The sequence below is a fragment of the Canis lupus genome, chromosome 15 (genome assembly GCF_048164855.1).
Source record: "Canis lupus baileyi chromosome 15, mCanLup2.hap1, whole genome shotgun sequence".
NCBI classification, from domain to species: Eukaryota; Metazoa; Chordata; class Mammalia; order Carnivora; family Canidae; genus Canis; species Canis lupus.
Window position 1 is genome coordinate 1497534 of NC_132852.1, and position 20458 is coordinate 1517991.

Here is a 20458-nt window from a genome sequence, read left to right on the forward strand (position 1 = left end):
GGGGACAATAGAGGTGCATACTCTTCCCTTCTGGGTATGAGAGCGGTGGGTGTTGGAGAGCGATGGGATTCTCATGGGAAACAAGCCAGGGGCACTACACAACAAGGATCCCGCAGGAGAGCCTTTCTCTTCTAACATACCTTTCAGTAGGATGTGAGAATCTGTAGGGACAGGAAGTTAAAAGGCTCCCCGTGCAATTACCTCTGAGAGTGAGGTGTTTGGAGATGGAGGATGGAGAAGGCTTCCCCCAGCCCGCAGCCCAGGTCGGGCCCCCCCGCCGCCCCGTCTGCTAGGAGGTGAGAGCCTCTGAGTGATACCAATTCAGGTTGTATTCATTGGGGTGGGGGTGCGGCAGATTCCTGACAGAGCGTTTTGAGCTTAGATTTGGGGCAAACAAAGAAAAAGTTATGGATTAAGAAATAAGAATCAAATAATAGTCTACACGCATATTTCCTTTATGTTGCTCCAAAATATCAATTTAAAATGAGTGCATATTTCCTAGTTTTGCTTAGTTTGGGCTTTTAAAATAATGACATGTTTCTGGTATAGAAGAACAAGGAAAATGTTAAAGAATAAAAGCATTTTCCCCCCTTAGGGGAAAAAAATGATACAGGTGAATTAGTCCTCATTTATTTCTAAGAACATTAAACATTACCATCCCCTGGTAGGAACATGACTCTTGTGGTCATTCCTTTGCAAGCCAGGTACTGTCACTTTAGTATTAGACAAAGGAGCCTAGAGACAAAGTACAGAAGGGCGCAGCGTTCACATTCCCTAGACCAGAGAGATTGGTCTTAGGTGCACCTGTAAGAAGCGTGGGAAGGAGCGTCCTGAGGCCAGGGCACGCTCTGTCCTCAGGGTCATGCACATGCCACAATGGTGCACTTCCCACAGGTTACAAAACTTCAAGCAGTTATAGGTAAAGGGTACAACAGAGCAAATCCTGCAACACAGTCTTTTATCTTAGATAAGCTAGCAACGTGTCTGCTAACTACTTGATTTCACAGGATATATCTGACATTGTTTAAAATTCATAAAATACGAATCCTAAAAAGGCTATAAGGAGGTATAAGATATTCTTCTATGTAACTTCCCTTTTTATTCCTTGGTCAACTTTGTGCTTTTGTTCCCTCCTTCCTTTAAAAGTGCCGATTTGCATAAATTATTTTATGGCATAATTTTTATGGGGAAAAAAAACCTAGTTTTCCTTCAGATTTTATTAATTTTCCATATTAAAACCAGTTTTCTGTTGGTTTTACTGTGGTTTGTATAATTCTGGTAGGACTGTTCATATACTTCCTGGCAGTGACAAATCAACACTTTGACAGCTTTAAAGAAGGAGATGATGATACATTATTGTGTTCTACTATGTCAGACATTAGTTTAAGACCATTTATCAGTGAAATATTAACTCAGGATATTGCTAACAAACTCCCTTTATCACTGGTATCATCAAAATCCAAGAATTAACCTCACTGCCATTGAAAGGTGAGCATTTTTAGATTTGCAGGGGCGTGCATAAAACTTGCCAAAGAATCCGGTTATGTAACTTATTTTCATAATATGCAAACTGTGTATATATATAGATGAGTGCCAAGTTGTACTGAGTAAGTGTGTATGCATGCATTTGAATGATTAGATTTGCTCACCTGGTTCCTGAAATTTAAAAACCACTAATATCCTGGGAAATGCTTGCTTCCTAACCAATTTCAAAGACCTATTTCTTTCCCACCCACCTCACTAGGGAAATGTGCATCCTTACCCTCCTTGTTCTGCTTTGTCTGTACACAGCACACACAGTGTTGCTTTGCACTTCACTCTCACTGTGCATTCACAAAACATGCCAACCGTGATGGAAGACAGAACCGGGGTGACGACATCATGGCATGCACCTTACCTCGGCAAATGGGCCGATGGTCGCTCCACGCAGCCAGTGTCTCTGTGACTCTCTGACAGGTTATGCTCTTGGATCCCTGGAGCACATAATTGTCCTCACAGGAGAACTGCACATTTGCACCAACCCTAAGCAATTGATAAACAAAAACAAAACAAAACAAAAAAACAAATTAATCTCGGAAATCTTCTTAAAAAAAAAAAATCAGCCCGTGCGGTTGGTGTATTATGCCATCCAATCATTATCATACTTCAAGCAATCCACTTGAGATTATTCGTAGATATAGCCCTGTACTTTAGTACAGGTTAGTCTGAAGACTTGGGTTCAAATTTCTGTTGTGCCAACTCCATAGCTAAATAAATCTATGGACTTTAATTTCTTATCTCTATAATAGACAAAATGACAAAGGTGACCTGACTTGATACCGTAGCCTAGGTGAGAATATGTGTGAGAAGCAATTGTATGCCCTAAAAATAAAACAACATTGCAGTCATCCCTGTGAATGAATATCTACAGAAACAAGGATTGAAACAGTCCAGGTTAAGAAAACATCTGAGTACGTAGAAAGGCAAGTACTGCGTGGCACCACTTACATAAAGGACCTAAAATAAAATAATCAAACTCACGAGGGGCTTGGGCAGTCGAGGTGGGGTGTTATTAATCCACTGGCATGAAGGCTTTCTTAAGTAAGATCAGATGTACAACATCGAGCCTCGAGGCAACAGTAACGTGTGCTTATCATTGGCTAAGATGATAGACCTCATGTGTTTCATCACAATAAAATAAACTAAAAATCCTCACAAGGAAGAGGAGGAGGCGAGAAAATGTCTCAGTAAAGAATCCATGTTACTATCACAAACATTATATTCAGGAGGCCACGGATGTGATATTTCGGAAATATATCTTACAAGAAAAGAATCATTTATTTTAGAATAAAAAAAAAAAAAAAAAGCAATGCATCCAACCTAAAGTTGGTTGACACATTGTTTTGTCTCCAGAGCTACATCTGTGAACCCGAAGCTCTAAGGTTGAAAGCCTAACAAGATGTTGTTGCAGAACAACTATTCAATAGGTGCATAACAAGGGCGCGAGGCCCCCGTGGTCTGAACACACCCCATAACTTCCTCTGAGCCACCTGTCTGGCGTGGAGCTGAGTGCAGTGTTGTTCTAGTATCGGATGAGCCTATTGCTTCACCAGGGAATTCTCCGTATGTTTTTCATTTGATAGACCCTCAGGTGGATATTGACAAAAAAAAGGGAATTCAACAGTTAATAACAGATGAAAGAGCGAGGGAAAAATAAACTAATGAATTCCATTCCTGCTTATCGAAAACATGTCATCTATCATCTTAGAGTGAATATTACTCAAGTGTTATTATGTCAGAATTTCCCACACTTCTAAACAACACTCTGGGGATGGTCATGCACGTCTGCAAAAATCAACAAGTCAGGATCAGAACAACTTGACAAATTCTGGATTAAACAAGAGTTACCATCTTTCTTTTCTAAAGAGGCTTCTGAGCATATCAAGTTAAATAAGCATGGGCAGCCCTGGTGGCCCAGCGGTTTAGCACCGCCTTCGGCCCAGGGTGTGATCCTGGAGACCCGGGATCGAGTCCCACATCGGGCTCCCTGCATGGAGCCTGCTTCTCCCTCTGCCTGTCTCTGCCTCTCTCTCTTTCTGTGTCTCTCATGAATAAATAAATAAAATCTTTTAAAAAATTAAATAAGCAAAAAATATATTTTTCTTATTCAAGAGAATGTGCAAGTAGGTAAAAATTTCCAAGCTCATATATCCAGGATGCCCCTTTCACCAACTATCCAGAGCAACTAGAACTTTATGGAACTAATTTTGAGAAACACTGTATTGTAAGTACATAACACATATTATTCTGAAATTAGAAAGTGTGATAACCAAAATATAGACCTAATTCTCATTTTCATTGTATTATTTTAAACAGCCGTACATTTTCTATAGACTCTGCTCATTGGTGTTTGTTTAAACCTATGGAGCCGCATTGAATAAATGAAATAAATCTAAAAATTATGTTATGAAAGCAACTGTTATTTCTCTATGTTTGGCTCCATCTTTACTTCTTTCTATTTAGCAAAATCTCATTTTTCACATATTTTATCACTCTTTTAATACATTTCTATTGAACATGTACTACGTGCTACTTCACTCTAGGTATCAAAGATGCAAAAGTTAATAAAAGTTAACATTTTCAAGGTCTCAATCTAATCTAAGTTTTCCAGAGAAGACTTAGAAGAAAATTCCAGAAAAAAAGTTATTAATACCTTCCCACTGACAGATAAATTTAGAAAACTTTAACTATGTTGTACAAACTTTGGCAATTGCTAGTAGTTGGAAAGTGTTAAGAAACAACAGAAAACTGATTTCGTGTAAGACCAAGATACACAGTACTCAGATAATAAATACTTAAATGGCAAAATTTAAGCTAAGCAATTAAAGTAGCATACTTTTGTGTTTTAAATAGAACAGGGAAAATATATGTTTCACTTCTCTAATGCTTAGCTCTTCTGAAAAAGCTCATCACTCAACTTTCTGATTCCAAAGACATTTGTCACCTTCTACTTGACTTTACCTACCACGATTTGAAGAGTCTTTTGAGGTGAATGAATTATTTCTAAATATGACTCAGTTTTAACGTGAACTTTTTCCAGATTCAATTCCCCTAAATAATGGCTGTGTGCTTATTTAATATTGGTATCATTACTATATCTGATTTAAAAAAAAAAAAAAGCTTAAAAAAAAAAAAAAAACAAACAAACACCCGAAGTGACTTAAAGTTTAAAGCAGAATCCAAAATAAGATGCGGGCTTAGTTGTGACAACTAACTGTCCATGAATTCCCAGAGCTATAAGAAGCTGTTCCATCTAGATTGATCCTGCATCTTTCCTCAACCCATACTGGTTGACATCTATTGAATCTACTGAGGTAACCAATTTCTCCATTTAGAGTTTTCTAAATCAATAGATACATCAATAGATGGAGATGACAGATAGGGAGCCTGCCTCTTTGTTTAAAACAGAACTCCAAGCTGTAGCGGTGAAGCACAACAGGAAGTGCTAGGGGAGACGTGAAAGGAGGCTGTGTCATGGGTGGACCATGCACTGGACCAAGAAGTTGGGGTGAGGGGTTGGAAGAAGACAGGACCCTTCCCTATGGCCTGTGGGGACCCCAGAGTCATCCCAGGTGTGTTCTCATGGTCCAGCTGCGACCTCACAGAGGACTCTCTGGGTTTTATGGCACAGCCTCTCCAGGGAAGTGTGGCAGTGTGGCCAGCTTAGCTAGGCCTGAGAGGTGGGGCCCCTGGATTCAGGGCGCACCCCCAGGGCTCACACCCTTGCAGGCTGGCTGCGGAAGCCATAGTTCTAGAGGTCATTCCTCAGCCAGAAGGAGGGTATGTGTCCTGCCAGAGCCTTGGGGGAGCCAGTAGTGGTAATCCCTGGGGCATGGAGGAGGCGGACAAGTCGTTGTGCCCTCCCCACCTTTGCCGAGTAGGCCTTTCCTGCAGCCCTGGAATCGAACACCGTAAAAGCAGGGAGAAGGGAGTAAGGAAATGACTTGAACCCTAATGAACTGGCAATTCATTGATGTTCACAACTTCAAGGATGAATATATAAAATTTTCTGACTCAGACAAAATGGAGATTTGGAAAAAAATAATTGTGGTATAAATAAAATTACATTTTATACATCTGAATTCATGAGCCTATAATTCAATCCACCATACACTTTTTAGTTAACTTTGTAAATAGTACAATATCCTTATCATATGTGGATCTCTCCATCTCGTCTTTCATTTTGCTCTCTTCCCCTTTCTATGTACTGTATTTATTTACCATTTATTTATTATTTATTTATTTATTTATCTATTTTACCCATTAAAAAATTGTTTACTTCCCATAAATAAAATTAGTTCTTCCAGTGGTTTCTGGAGAAAAATGCTAAGACGTTTCCTGAAAACTACATTAAAATGATTTGCTGTTATTTCCTAACTTTGGATAAAAGGGGAAAAAATTACATTTGATCCAAGGAAAGAAATGAGAGGAAAATTATCCGGAGCACTTCTAATGTCCTTCAACATCTTTAGAATATTAGACTCAAGTCCCAACCCTGGACATAAATACCCCCAGTGCCTTAAAAAGTGTCTGGCACACCATAGGCACTCAATAAATATATGTTGAACAAATGAATAAAGAAAAGCCACTTTCCTGAGGCCATGGATGTCAATCTGTCAGTAGAATAGGACTGAGAAATAATGCGAGCACAGCAATGTGTCTGCTCTTCACCCGCTTCTACTGGCCTTCATTCTGTCTAGCCCACAATCGCTTACGGTCAGCCTTTCAGGCTCTGAGCACTGTGCAAGTCATAAGGATGCACTGATGAGCTGCTGGGGGCAGAGATACTTCGTCAAACAATCGCGGCACAATGAGTTAATAAATAAATCTGAACGGCTATGGGAAAGCAACACTAAAGTTTTGCCTTTAGTGAAAAGGTAAAAAAAGGTTACAGCCAGAGAAAGAGAGATCCACAGAATTCATTTACTGTTTATTTATTCCCAAAACGAATGTATGTGTTCTGAATCAAACCCCCCTACACTTCTCAGAAAACCCTGTTGGTTTCAAAGTCGATGGTTTGTTCCAGGAATTGAAGATAGCCAGGTTTGTCCACAATGGTGTCTTCCAACTGCTGTTCTGAAAGCCACAGAAGGTGCCCCATGCCCTTCAGGCCCAGAGTTTCTCCCCCCATAGATGCACAACTTTGGCTTCCTGTCCTTCATCCTCTGCTCTCTCTTGGATGAGGAACCTAGTTCTTTTACTCCCTCCTTATAGATTTCATTTGAGAAATACTAATCTAAAACATACAAGTCCAGAAGACGTGAGGCTGGGCAAACAGGCCACCCAGACAGGGCAAGTATCAGGAACAAGAGTCCCTGGGGGAATACCTCATGCTTTATTAGCCTTGAAATCTCTCCCAGGCCCTACTTGAAATCTCTCCCAGGCCCTAGCCTGAGCTTATACTATCTCTGAAAGAAATAACTACACAATGGCCAAGAGACACAGATGTGATTCAGGTCATCTTGGTAGTGTCCATGAAGCCAATGCATCTGAAGCTGTAGGGAGCAAAAACTCAACAGCCTCAGGAAGAAATCCACCTCCGCATCCATCCTGCAGGCATTTGCCTCCATCTCAAAATAAATTTAGATAAGCTCATGGGTTTTCCAATAAATGAGTCCTTCCTCTACTCTGAAAGGACGTTGGATACTTAACTGGATGCTTTCCTTTAACTGAGAGAAGTGGCCCTCATACAGGAGACTGAAAGCCTGCAAGGACCATCGTGCTTACCCAGACACCTGTGCCTAACACACCATCGAAGTGCACGGTTTGCCCAGTGACACAGACTATGCATCGTCAGTGAGATAAATGCACAGCTGCTGTGAATATTGGAACGCCTTTAATACCCTTGGATTTTCAAACATAATGTATCATTTCTGGGTCATTTTTTTTCTTTCTATAGAGACAATTTTTAGACTCATCTCTTCAAACCTTAAGGCAATTTAGCACCACTAAAAATGCATTACAGAGTAGATGGATCTCTCTAGCCTAAGGAAAAAACAGAAACTAATATTTCATATCATTTTTAGAGGCTGTATGGTAACAATAGTGCAACAAAGACCCCTAACAATGACTAGAATATAAGGCACTTTGAGAGGATGAGCAACAATAATGCTGTGATGGGGGCTTCAATTGGCCAGTGATCTTCAAACTGTGACTAGCCTTCAGAAGCACAGTATTTAGAAAAAAGTGTGAATTTTCCCATGAGGCAATTGAAGTCTTCCAAGCATGTTATAAGTTCGTAGAAATCTGCCATTTGCCCAACAACAGGACTTCCTGTCTGACAAAGTAGAAGCATTAAATCTTCCTCTTCATCATCCACCAACTTGTTCCTACAAAAGCAGAAGCCGGGCCCGCACAATTACGAAGGATGCATTTTGGGAAGGAACAGGAAGGAAGTGGAAAAGGGACCTGAAGCTGCAGGAGAAGCTGGTCACATCAGTGACAGAGCTTTCTCCTGTTGCCTTTGCCTCTGTCTCCTAGTGAGCTCAGAGGCAGGAGGTCCTCTCCAATCAGGGGCCAGATAATCTCCATTAGCCCTTCTCTTGTGATCTTGGGAAAACAAGCTTGATAATACCTAAAAACTTCAGAAAGCTCAATGGTGCCTACATATTTACCTCTAGATTCATGTTTGCCCCTGGTTTCTGGTATCCAATAGTATTCCAACACGGTATCCCTGGAATTCCAGCTCACTAACGGAAGCTGCTCACAGGCCTTGCTTCTTTACTTTTTTCCCTAGAACATTATTTGATGGAGGCCATGATTGGGCAATATTTTGCAGTGGGGAATCAAGCTAGCAACCCTTGTTTCTTCTGGCTTTTGCAGACATATAGATGCTGTTGAAGACAAGGTATTCCAAGCAGCTTCTAATAATGAGGTTTCCACAAGCTTTTTTACACAATGTTTATAATCTCTGATGCTTGTTTTGAAGTATAAGTATTTCTGATTGGTTATGCCCCACCCCCATGCCTCTAATAACTTACTGTGGATGACATACACTGGGCCCAATGATTATCAACTTTGCCCATCGAAGTCACCTGGGCAATTATAAAAATCCTAATATTGAGATATCTAGAGTAATTAAATTCATAAACACAGAAAGTGGTTTCCTAGGAGATGTGGCAATGGGGGATGAGAATTTACTGCTTTGCTCTGGAAGATAAAATAGCTCTGGAGATAGACAGTGGGGATGATTCTACAACAATGTGAACATGCTTAATGTCTCTGAACTGTACACTTAGAAATGGTCAAGATGGTAAATTTTATGCTAAATATGTCTTACTGCAACTAAGAATTTAAAAGATAATCCAAATGCTCAGGCCATATTCTTGACCAATTAAATCAGACTCTCTGGGGGAAGTTAGAGCACAGCTAATGGCAGCTGTCCATCTAGCAGTGATCAATGAACACTAAACCTCCATCCATTCTTCCCATGGACACATTACTTGATGGAGGTGCATTGGGCAAGGAAGCAAGTGATCAGAGATCCTGAAGACTTTTTAAGTGAATTGGAAACTTTAGGGAGCAGGGGAATGGCCCCAAATAAATGCACTGGTTAATTATCTAGGGTTCACTACATTAATATTCATCTTAAAGTTGGCAATTCTTTTGTGTATCAGTGATGATGATCTCACAGCACTGATCTCACACCTTCTTTCAGCCTGGAGGTTGTTGGTGTCGCCCTTCAGTAGCATCATAGAAATTCTGTAGAATCCTATTCCATCCATAAGAGACCAAGGCAAAAGTATGACTGGGAGACACAGTTTTGGCACTCTAACGGACTTCAGAAATTGTCAAATCTTCTATTTCTACTCCTTCTCTTACATATGGGGAAACCAATAAACAGAGAAATAAACTGCATTACAACAGGTCATTGCAGACACCACTAGTATTCACATAGTCCTTAAAAAGCCATTTATGTTGGCGAAGAAAAAGTGGGCTAATAAGGTCATCCACTATCTTTCGCATTTTGACACTAAAAAATTAAGGTGTGCTTAAATAACCATGATCTATTGTCCCAAAAAACTACTTAAATGGTAGTATTGTTTTGATGAAAAAAAAAATTTACTATTAGAAGTATTGGAAAGACTATGGAAGAAAGAGGAGAATGTTCCATCCATGAGTTCTATTTGGTGGATTCTTTTTTTTAACTTGAATTTTTTATTGGAAACAGCTTCAGCCAGATAAATGAGACCTGAAACATTTATAATGTGCCCTTTTTCAAAGGCACATTATGGTTACAAATAGTGTGGACGGAAAATATCGGTTGTGATATTTAAGTAGTTTTTAAAAATACTGTCAATGCTCTCTGAAGGAAAAGTAATCATTTGAAAATATTTTTCGTGGACAACAGTCTCTTAGTAACCGTGAATCTTATGGAAAGAATGAGATGCCCGCATTCAGCAAAAAAGCATAAAAATAAATGATGCTCCTCCAATATTCAAATTTTATATGTTTTATATGCTGGTTTATATGCCATTAGTGTAATTCTTTATATTTTCACGTAACAAAACACAGGTGGCTCTGGTGTCACTGAAATTGACCTATGATCGAGAAATATTAAAGCTTGTTGCACCAGCATTTTAAAACTATAAAGTTATCAGTAGTAAGAAATGCCAAAGGAAAAAAAATAAAAGAAAATAATGCAAATTATTGGTGTGTTATAAGAAAATGAACAGGGCTGAATGTGGAAGTTAGAAGAAGTGAGTGACACTTTATCCAGGGACTTGGGTTATGGAATTTTTTTCCTGCTTCTCCTTGATTATATAATTGCATTTTATATGTCCCAGTTTCTCCTTTCATTGGATGACAGATAATTCCAGTTGATACCCCTTAACTCCATAGAGTATATAAATGTGAGATCCCTTGAAAGAAAAAGGGCCAAGATATAAGAACAAATGGTATTAACTTGAATAGTGATCTATAAAAATCAATAATATAAATTAAATATTTGTTTATTAAATCAGAAGTATCACTCTTCCAACACCCAAATTCCTTTTTTGAGCATAGATTGTATTTTAAGAAAAGTTGATCATCTCTCTGGCTAATGGAAGTTAATTTAATGGGTTTATTTGGGTTCTAATTAGGCTGTGATCACATACCCTAGCAACAGTCTTGTTAGTTTCAATTTAATCCAATTCAACATGAAAACATATCTACCATATGTTGGGCCCAGTAATAAGAAATCTAATCAATCATCCTGTCCTGTCCTCTTTCCTTTGACCTCATAATCCAACATGATATAAACATATATCTAATGTGATAGACACATAAATATGTGACATACATAGTTGTGCTGAAGATGTTGAAATAATGGCCTGAAGCAAGGTGGGAGTAAGGACTCCTTGCCCTACAAATGGAAGCCAACTGTGTGGGTGGGGAAAGGCAGAGACAATTAGAAATAATATTCTGTCTTACAAAAAAATATATCCTACAGAGAACCACAGAGCATGTGTCGGTGCCCCCCACCCCCCCCATTTTGCTTCTTCAAGCTCCTCATGCTTTTTATTAGCTTGCCCTTCTCTACCTGTGGGGTATCTGTCACCTGAGAACAATTTTCACTGGTGGTGAGGTATGGAAGGAGGGAAAACCATAATTGATGAAGAATATGGCTAAGAATTAAAAATGTAACACAGAGCCCTGAGGGTAGCGGTGGCCTTCTGAAGAGAAGGGACTTTTAGGACAGGTAGCACCACTTGTATAGATTTAGGATCAGCATTAAATGCAGTTCTGCAACGGAGGGTAGTGAGAGATGCACATACAAAAGAAAAGGAAGGAGAGCCATGGAAGAGAATGGAAACCCTTGTTTTTCAGAAACCAGGGAGGTCCCTAAATTTAATTTCAGCATCTATTAAATGTAATAAAGAATTTTATAATTAATAGATCTTAATATTAGAAATATATAAAGCACCTATAATGTGTAGCAAAAATGTAAAATATATCTATATAAACATATATCATATGCAATGTTTATACAACATACATAGAACCTATAACATGAGGCTCTCTATGTAATATTTATATAACATATATAAAGAACCTATTACACCCGTGATGTGTAGCATGGTTGCTGCTAGTCTACACAGATCCTTTGTGCAAAATTACAATAGGACATTCACTCTTAGTTGTCAAGTGGAACCAAGTACCCCTTCTGCTGAGAGTAGAGAACCCGAGACTAAGGTGCATGGCTTGGAATGCTGAGCTCAAGGTTAGGTTTGAACCACATCTTAAATCCTCACATGGCTAGCTGGTGGTGTCCACAAACCGCACATCCTATTTAGTGGTCCTGCATGACAGGTGTGCAAACATTTAGTCACTATAATTTTCCTTATTAAAAATCCTTTGAGGTCAACAGGGGCTTTGGAGTCAATAAGATCTGGTTTCAAACCCCAGCTATAACCATGACTATATAGAGTATCTTGGCATGTTAATATTCTGAATTTCGATAGCTAAATTTGCAAAAATTGGGATAATTACATCTACCAATCCTACTAGCATAGGAAATAGATGGATAATAGATGTTAGTATTCATCCATAAATTCTCCATCCCTACTCTAGTTCCATCCCTTACATATTGAATTTTTCTATCAATTGTTTCATAAGTATTCAGTTCTTATCAATATACTTTGTCTTTTAGAGAGTGGTCAGGGGTAATAAAAATGTCAGAAAATTATCCCTAAAATGATTTGAATTCAAGTAAGAAAACTTCGAGTTTTAGGCTTCTTTTAGTTAGAATTCTTTATAGATAATACTGGATTATCTATTGCCTATGGAAAGAAAGATTTCCATAGAAACAAAAATAATAGTATAAATAAAATCAGATGAGGAATATTTTACCAACCTAATAAAGCGAACATTTTTTAAACAGAAACAGCCCCAAATTACATATAATTACAGTGCTAACTACAGATGAATTCCATCCACTCTTCTTGACAATGTTGGTCATTAGTTTGGATTATATGTTAGTCATTAGTTTTGATTACATGAATTTAGAAAGAACTGAATTGCCTTTCATTAAAAACAGTCTCAAAAAGACTAAACAATCAAGAATATCCTCCCTCTTTTTAAAACACCAGCATTTATAGTCAGTTTATTATATGCTGGACCCATGACACGTGGTCATAAGGCAATTTTACATGGTTGTGATCTTCCAGTTTGCATATGAAGACACATAGATTCTATTATTACCTGGATGGAAGCAGTCAACGAATAAGGATTTTATACTTTGGTTGCTCAGGATCACTAGTCAGTACCAAACTACTAGTAGTTTGACCACTGGATTTTAATTTAGTAGAAATATAGAAAATATCTGAATAGCATGTTTTTTCATATAGCCTTTTTTCTCATGACTAAAACGATTATTTTTATGCTAGATGGAGTCCACTTCCATCTCTAGTACATCTCATTTCAAGGTATGACTACAGATCCCCGGAGTGGGTACTGAGACTCCTTCAGAGGACATGATATTTTTACATTAGACTGTTCTTATAATAATACTAAGGGGTGTATGCTTTTCCCCATGTGATGGTGAAAGAGCAATGGTAAGCAAAACTGATAGTGACCTAACATAAATGGAAGCAATAGCACCATGCAGGAGCATGAAGGAGGAGGAACAGGAAGAGGAAAAAGAAGAAAAGCCAGCATCACTTAAGAAAGTCCTTGAGGAAGCAGGAAAAATTATTAAAATTAATAAACCTTGATCATTGAATACATAATGCATCTGTGGTACCTATTGAAGCCTGACATGATCTTGAGGGAAAAGTGCATTGAAATTGTTTCAATTGTGAGCTGAATTAACTGCTTTATTTTCAGAGGACACTGTCTTATTTGAAAAAAAAAAAATAAGCTATAATTGCTAATATCTGCATTGTCAGATATTCTCTTTAAAAAATAAATGGGGCAGCCCAGGTGGCTCAGTGGTTTAGTGCCGCCTTCAGCCCAGGGTGTGATCTTGGAGACCTGGGATCCAGTCTCACGTTGGGCTCCCTGCATGGAGCCTGCTTCTCCCTCTGCCTGTGTCTCTGCCTCTATCTCTCTCTGTCTCTCATGAATAAATAAATAAAAATCTTTAAAAAAATGAAATAAAATAAAAAATAAATGAATGGGCTTTTTTAAATGAGTTTTTATTCAAGAAAAATAATTGACAATATTTGTAGCCAATGATAAATAAAATTCAAGTCTAAAAACATTAGAAATTTTGAAAATTTGTATGTGCCATCATGAGTTTGACACCTTCCCAATGCTTAAATATTTTTCCAATAAGATCTATAGAGCTATTAACATATGCAATGTTTTTGATATTGTGTAGTGAAGTGTATCAACATTTGGAAGCACTCATAACTAAATGAGTCATTATTTGCCAAATCACCAAGACACGATGGTACAAAATCATGCATGTATTCCATTTCAAGATGGAAGCTAAATCAATGGATTTTAAGGTAAATAAGTATAAAATGTTTATTGTTATGATTTCATATTCCAAATTGCAGCTAATACTTAAGAAAATATCTTTCATCAATTCTTTATAGTGTCATATTATATCTCTATATATCTTATTTGAAAAATATTTAAACATTGTAAATCTGTCAAACTCACAGTGGTGCATACAAGAAACAGACTCTTACCAAACACATGGTTCCTGAAGGGGAGGAGGGTGGGAAATGGGTCAAACAGGTGAAGGGCATTAGGGAGGGCACTTGTGATGAGCACAGGGTGATGTATGTAAGTGACGAGTCACTAAATTCTACACCTGAAATTAACATTACACTGTAGGTTAACTAACTGAAACTTAAAAACATGGAGAAAAAAATGAAATAAAATTCATTTATTCTTCAACCATATGTGAAGCAGGATTTTTAAAAATATTTTAACCAAAACAACAAAGTGTAACAGATTGAATGCAGCAATGGATGTATGAATCCATATACAGTGTTACCATACTAACAAAAATCAAAAGAAAATTGGAATGACTATGACAAAACAAGAAAGTTGATTTCAGAGGAAAAAATATTACTCAAGAGGGATACTTCATAACATCAAAAGTATGAATTCATTAAAAAGACATAGCAACTTTAAACATGTATGTAGCTAACAATAGAGCTTCAAAATACAGGAAGCAAAAACTGGTAAGAAACAGACAAATAAAGGATTTCAATGTCCCTCTCTTGGTAACAGAAGAGTCAGAAGATGAGTAAGTATCCCAAAGATCTAAACAATGCTGTCCTACTAGATCTAATTGACCTTTATAGAGCATTTCACCTTAATATAGCATAACATATATTCTTTCCAGTGTACATTACATACTCACCAAAATAGCGCATACTCTAGGGCAGAAAACAATTTGTGGCCAGTTGAAAAGGATTCAAGTCATACAAAGTATGTTCTCTGACCACAAAATCCCTGGGAAAAATCCCTAGATATTTGGAAACTAAATAGAACAGTATTATATAACCCATGGATCACAGAAATAATCACAGGGGAAAATAGGAAGCATTTGAACTGCATGAAAAGAAAAACATAATATTTATGGGATGCAGTGAAATCCATCCTTAGAGTGTAATATAAAGCACTGAACACCCACATTAGAAAAGAAAAAAAGAGCCTTAAATCACAGCTTCAATCTTAAGAAACCAGACAAAGAAGAGCTAGTAAATCCCATTGTAACAAGAAGAAAGAAAATAATGAAAGAGCAGAGCAGAAATCAATGGAATATAAAATAAATAAAACTGATATGGAAAAATCAGTGACACCAAATGTAGTTTTTTTGTTTTTTGGTTTTTGGTTTTTCATTTTTGAGATCAACAACATTGGCATATTACTAGTCAGTTGCAACAGGTAAAGCAGAAAATACAAATTAATACATCAGAAATTAGAACTGTGAGATATATCACTACTGATTTAAAGGACAATAAGGAAATATTATGGATAGCATTATGACAATACATTTGACAAAATTTATTGAATAAAAATTGAAAAATTCCTTGAAAGATGAAAACTACCAAATCCACTTACTCAAGTAGAGAGAAAGCCTGCACAGGCTTATAAATAGAAAAAGGTTGTATTGTAACTTAAACATTTTTCATAAGAAAATTCTAACTCCAAATGGCTTCACTGATAAATCTCTCAAAAATCTGAGAAGAAATACTTTCAATACTATACAAACTCTTCCAGGCTATTACAGAGGAAATAATATTCCCTAATTAATTTTATGAGACCAGCATTACTCTAAGAGCAAAATCAGACCAAGTCATTATAAGAATACACTATAGGCCAGTATCCTCCCTTGTGAGAACACAAAGATAAAGAGAAAAAAAAGAAAAAGAAGAAAGAAAAGAAAGAAAGAAAGAAAGAAAGAAAGAAAGAAAGAAAGAAAGAAAGAAAGAAAGACAAAGTTAAAGCCAACAGTATACAAAAAGGCTGATACATCATGTCTAAATTAATGTATCCCAGAATGCAAGAAAATCAATTACTGTGATTAATTATATTAATAACTAAAGCAGAACACATCATCTCAACAGATCTAGAAAAAGCTTTGACAAAATCTACGTCCATTTCTGGTAAGACCTTACAACAAAGCAAAAATAGAAGGGCATTTCCTCAACCTGACAAAAGTAATCTATGAAAACCTACAGCTAATATCACATAATGATGAAAACCAGAGTGCTTTCCACCAAAGATCAGGAATGAAGCAAGAATGAGGGCACCTGGCTGGCTCAGTTGGGCGAGCACGTCGCTCTTAACCTTGAGATCCTGAGTTTGAACTCCACGGTGGGGATATGGATTACTAAAAATAAATAAAGCTTTTTTTTTAAAGGAATTAAGCTAGAATGTCTCATGTCTCCCACTTGTATCCAACCTCTTGTATTCAACCTAATATAGGTACTAGCTCATCCCTTCAGGCAAGGGAAAGAAATAACATACGTTCACATTGGAAAGAAATACATAAAACCATCTTTATTTGTAGTTCTCAGGATCATCTAGATAGAGAGTCCTCTAAAGTGTACTAAAAAGTTACCAGAACCGGCTTGTGACAGTTTTGTATAGACATACATATGCATGTACACATATATCCTCATGGATGGCAAAAACATTCACATCATTTGTATTTAGTCTTATAGGAAGTCTAATCTTCCCGATCATATTCCCTTATATTATTTGATTGCCATGAACTTGGAGACATGTAAAAAATATAGAGAATCTCCAGGAAAATAAGATATTTGAAAGTCTGAAAGTCTCATCTAAGATAAGGTACCCAATCTCTTCCTTGGCTTTCCCCAAGACACATCAACACAACCTTAGGACCTAATGTTTATCCTGGAGTTAAGCCTCTTCTTCAGAAATAAGGCTGCTCTAAGAATGAGCTAGAGCAAATGCCAGCACATTCACCTGAGATGTTCATAAAAGATTTTATTATTGCCCTTATGCTAAGTAGACACTGGCCTCAAATGATTCCAAATTCCTCGTGAACTTTTAGAGATTAAGAAGTTTCTCTAACTCTCTTTACTATATATATATGCCATGTGAACAATTTGGCGTCACCTGACAGCATTTATTTCGCTATGTTTTGAAAGAGAGCTCTGCCAAATGGACCAAAGAACTTTCTAGATTCCTGAGAATATTTCCAGGGATGACAGAGTACTGGACGGGCAATCTCCCTCGTATACAAAGTGCATTGGAATAATATCTGCTGAGCACCTGGGTGCCGGGCACTATTTTAGTCACTGAGGAGACAGAGATGAAGAAGACACACTCCTGCACAGGAGAGCACGAGATGTCTAATGGAAGGATGTGTACAGTTCTTTGGAAGTGAGGCAGGGAGAATTTTGTTTTTTTTCCTGAGTGAGGGGAAAATGGAGAAAGTCTTTTTTGAGATAAGAAAGGATTATATGGGGGGGGACCCCTCTATGGATTCTAGCAAGAATTGTGTAACCTTCAAAAGAGAGAGAAGTGGGGGGAGAATGTATAAATTTCATTTATTTGCTTCATTTTCAAGTGATAAAATTCCTGAATGCCTTCAACTGACTGCTGTTTTCTAAGATAGTGGAAGTCAGCACCCATCTTTATTAGACCACCCTGCCATGGGGACACATCACACGCACTGGGAGGGCCACGATTACTGGAAGCCAGCCATGCTCCAGAGAACTTCCTTGAGCCAAGTGAAGGAAGCCAGAGACCGGCAGGCAGGGGGAGTGGCTACGAAAGGTGGACCAGCTGGTTGGTGCGATTTGTGGCCCCAAATTCCCTGTGGGTTCAGACTGAAGCTCATCATCTGTCAAAACCAGCTTGCGTCTTAGTTTTTCACTCTGGCCCTATCCTCCTTCCTCCATTCTCCTTCTCCAAAGTGCACATTTCATGCACACACAAATCACCTGAAGAAGAATCCTCTTCATCTCCTCTGCTTCACAGAAACTTGAACTAAAACATAAAACAGCAGCTTCTAAACTATTTTTTTTTTTACAATACAACTTTCTACTTCAAACAGAACAGACATTGCTAGGAAATAAAAAACATAAATATATATATATATATATATATATATATATATATACACACACACAAACATGCCAACTTCATGACAGCCAGCAATTTTATTCTTTCTCTAGCCTTTTCAAAATTACTATTGCTAATTGTCTCTCTCACTCATAGGTGGAATTTAAGAAACAAAACACAAAAAAGAGACAAAAAAAACAAACTCTTGAATACAGAGAAAGCTGGTTACCAGAAAGAAGAGGGCTATGAGGAGTGAAAGAGAAGGGGATTAAGAGTACATTCATCTTGATGTGCAGTGAGAAATGTATACAACCGTTGAACCATTATATTGCACACTTGAAACTAATACATCAATAAAAAATAAAATTAAATAACATTTTTAAAAATGAACATTGCTACTCCAATTACACTGAGAAATATTCCTTCTTTGTTGGTATGAACTATATTTTTCATTTGTTGTTGTCTTTTAAAATTTATTTATTTGAGAGAGAAAGAGAGAGAGACCAGGAGGTGCAGAGGGAGAGGAGAGAATCTCATGCAGGCTCTGTGCTGAGCGTGGGACCTGACTTGGGGCTTGATCTCATGACCCCAAAACCAAGAGTCGGGCGCTTTGCCTACTGCACCTCCCAGGCTCCCCTTTCGGTTTCAGCTCACTTAACTAGCCAAAACTCTCTACACATATCTTTGTTGTTTTCCTTCTAAAAATGAGATTTTTAAAGGAGGAAAACTCTTCCTTACTCTTTTTTTTTAAACTTACTCCCAGTATGAGTCTCCATCTTGTAAGTTGGCAAATGCTGTTTCTTGGACTAATGGAAAAGAATTCAAGAATCTAAAGAAATGATTATATATATATATATAAATGAAAGCATAATAATGGACTATTTTAATCACCACTACATTAATAATGCCACAACTAGAAAGAAGTCTCTAGCTCATCACATCCCAGTAAAATGAATAATAACATTTTCTGAAATAAATTGCATTGACTGCCACTTACATTTATTACTCTAAAAGTTGAATTAAACAATTATGGGACTATAGGTAAAGTTTTGCCCCATCTAGTTTTGTAAACATCAATCAGAATGCATTAGAAAATGGGAAGGCAATTAATTAAAAACCAAAGGGGGAAAAAAACCTGGAGACGTTCCAATCATATACATTTTGGGTTAAATTTTTAATACCAATTAATATAGTGAAAGGCATCCATTCTACCCCATGTGGAAATTTTCAACACAACATGTTTTAGAGTTTTACAGATAATATAGCTGCATAACTAAGAAGTTGTATCTTTAATTCAGAAGGACATAACAGGGATGCCTGGGTGAGAGTGGTTAAGCATCTGCCTGTAGCCCAGGACATGATCCTGGAGTCCTGGGATCGAGTCCCATCTCGGGCTCCCTGCATGGAGCCTGCTTCTCCCTCTGCCTGTGTCTCTGCCTCTCTCTCTCTCTCTGTGTCTCTCATGAATAAATACAATCTTTAAAAAAAAGACATAACAATTAAGAACAAATTGAAATTATACATAATGTATATTATATATATCATATATGAGTATATAATGTGTTAGAAAATATTATAAAAATATACATTAAAAATTATATACGTTATCATACATACATTAGAAAATCACACACTTTTCAAATAACCCATATATTTCCTACCTGAAGTCGGAACCTGCTCTTCTACCATTTTCTGGAATCCCAGGATCTGGACACATGTCAGAAACCAATGCAACACCGCCTTGACTCACTATAATAGACAGAAAAACTCTTGTCATTTTGTGTCGCTGTTGGGGAAATCCTCAGAGAATAAATTTGTTAGGCAGGCTTGGTTCTTAAATTATGACTCAAATGTGATTTATTTAGAATAAGATACTTTAGATCTATTAAAATAGATCTTTATTCTTATGTCTGAAAAAAAAAGACATTTTATTTTAGTGAAAGGATGCCAACATTCTTTACTTTGAACCTTTCTTCTATTCAAATGGTCAAAATTTAATTTTAAAAATGTTTGTGCTCATTACAGGCAACTTTATGACAGGTTACAACTAATAGCATCATGAGACAGTGTCAAAGTTTATACAGAAGAAAACCTTCATCCGCTATCCATGGATGGAGTGAAGCAACAGATTATCTGTTAATACCTATACAAAAGATACTTTAAATAAAACTACCAACTTATGTTTTCAACATTGAACATGTTTATCATCGAACTAAAAAAAAAATGTACTGTTCTTTTATAGACATGCTGCTTTATTTCCTGAATCTGTTCCACGAAGAGCCCTACCTCTTTTTGGGATGTTGTACAATCACAGTGTAACAGTGATTTTAAAGGGCTCACTTGTTCATCGGATAGAGTAGCTAACACTCAAAGACCCATCTGCCACTATTTAAGCTGTCTAATGCAACCAAGGCAATCAATTTCTTCTTTCTTT

At 37.3% G+C, this 20458-nt stretch overlaps 1 protein-coding gene across 1 annotated transcript in view; it reads right to left on the reverse strand.

The window, feature by feature from the left end:
* Positions 1-20458, reverse strand: part of CSMD1 (CUB and Sushi multiple domains 1) — a 1871580-nt gene that overhangs the window by 527525 nt on the left and 1323597 nt on the right. The window contains 2 exon segments of the mRNA XM_072775779.1: positions 1898-2022; positions 19686-19773. Coding sequence (XP_072631880.1) covers positions 1898-2022; positions 19686-19773 — 213 coding nt within the window.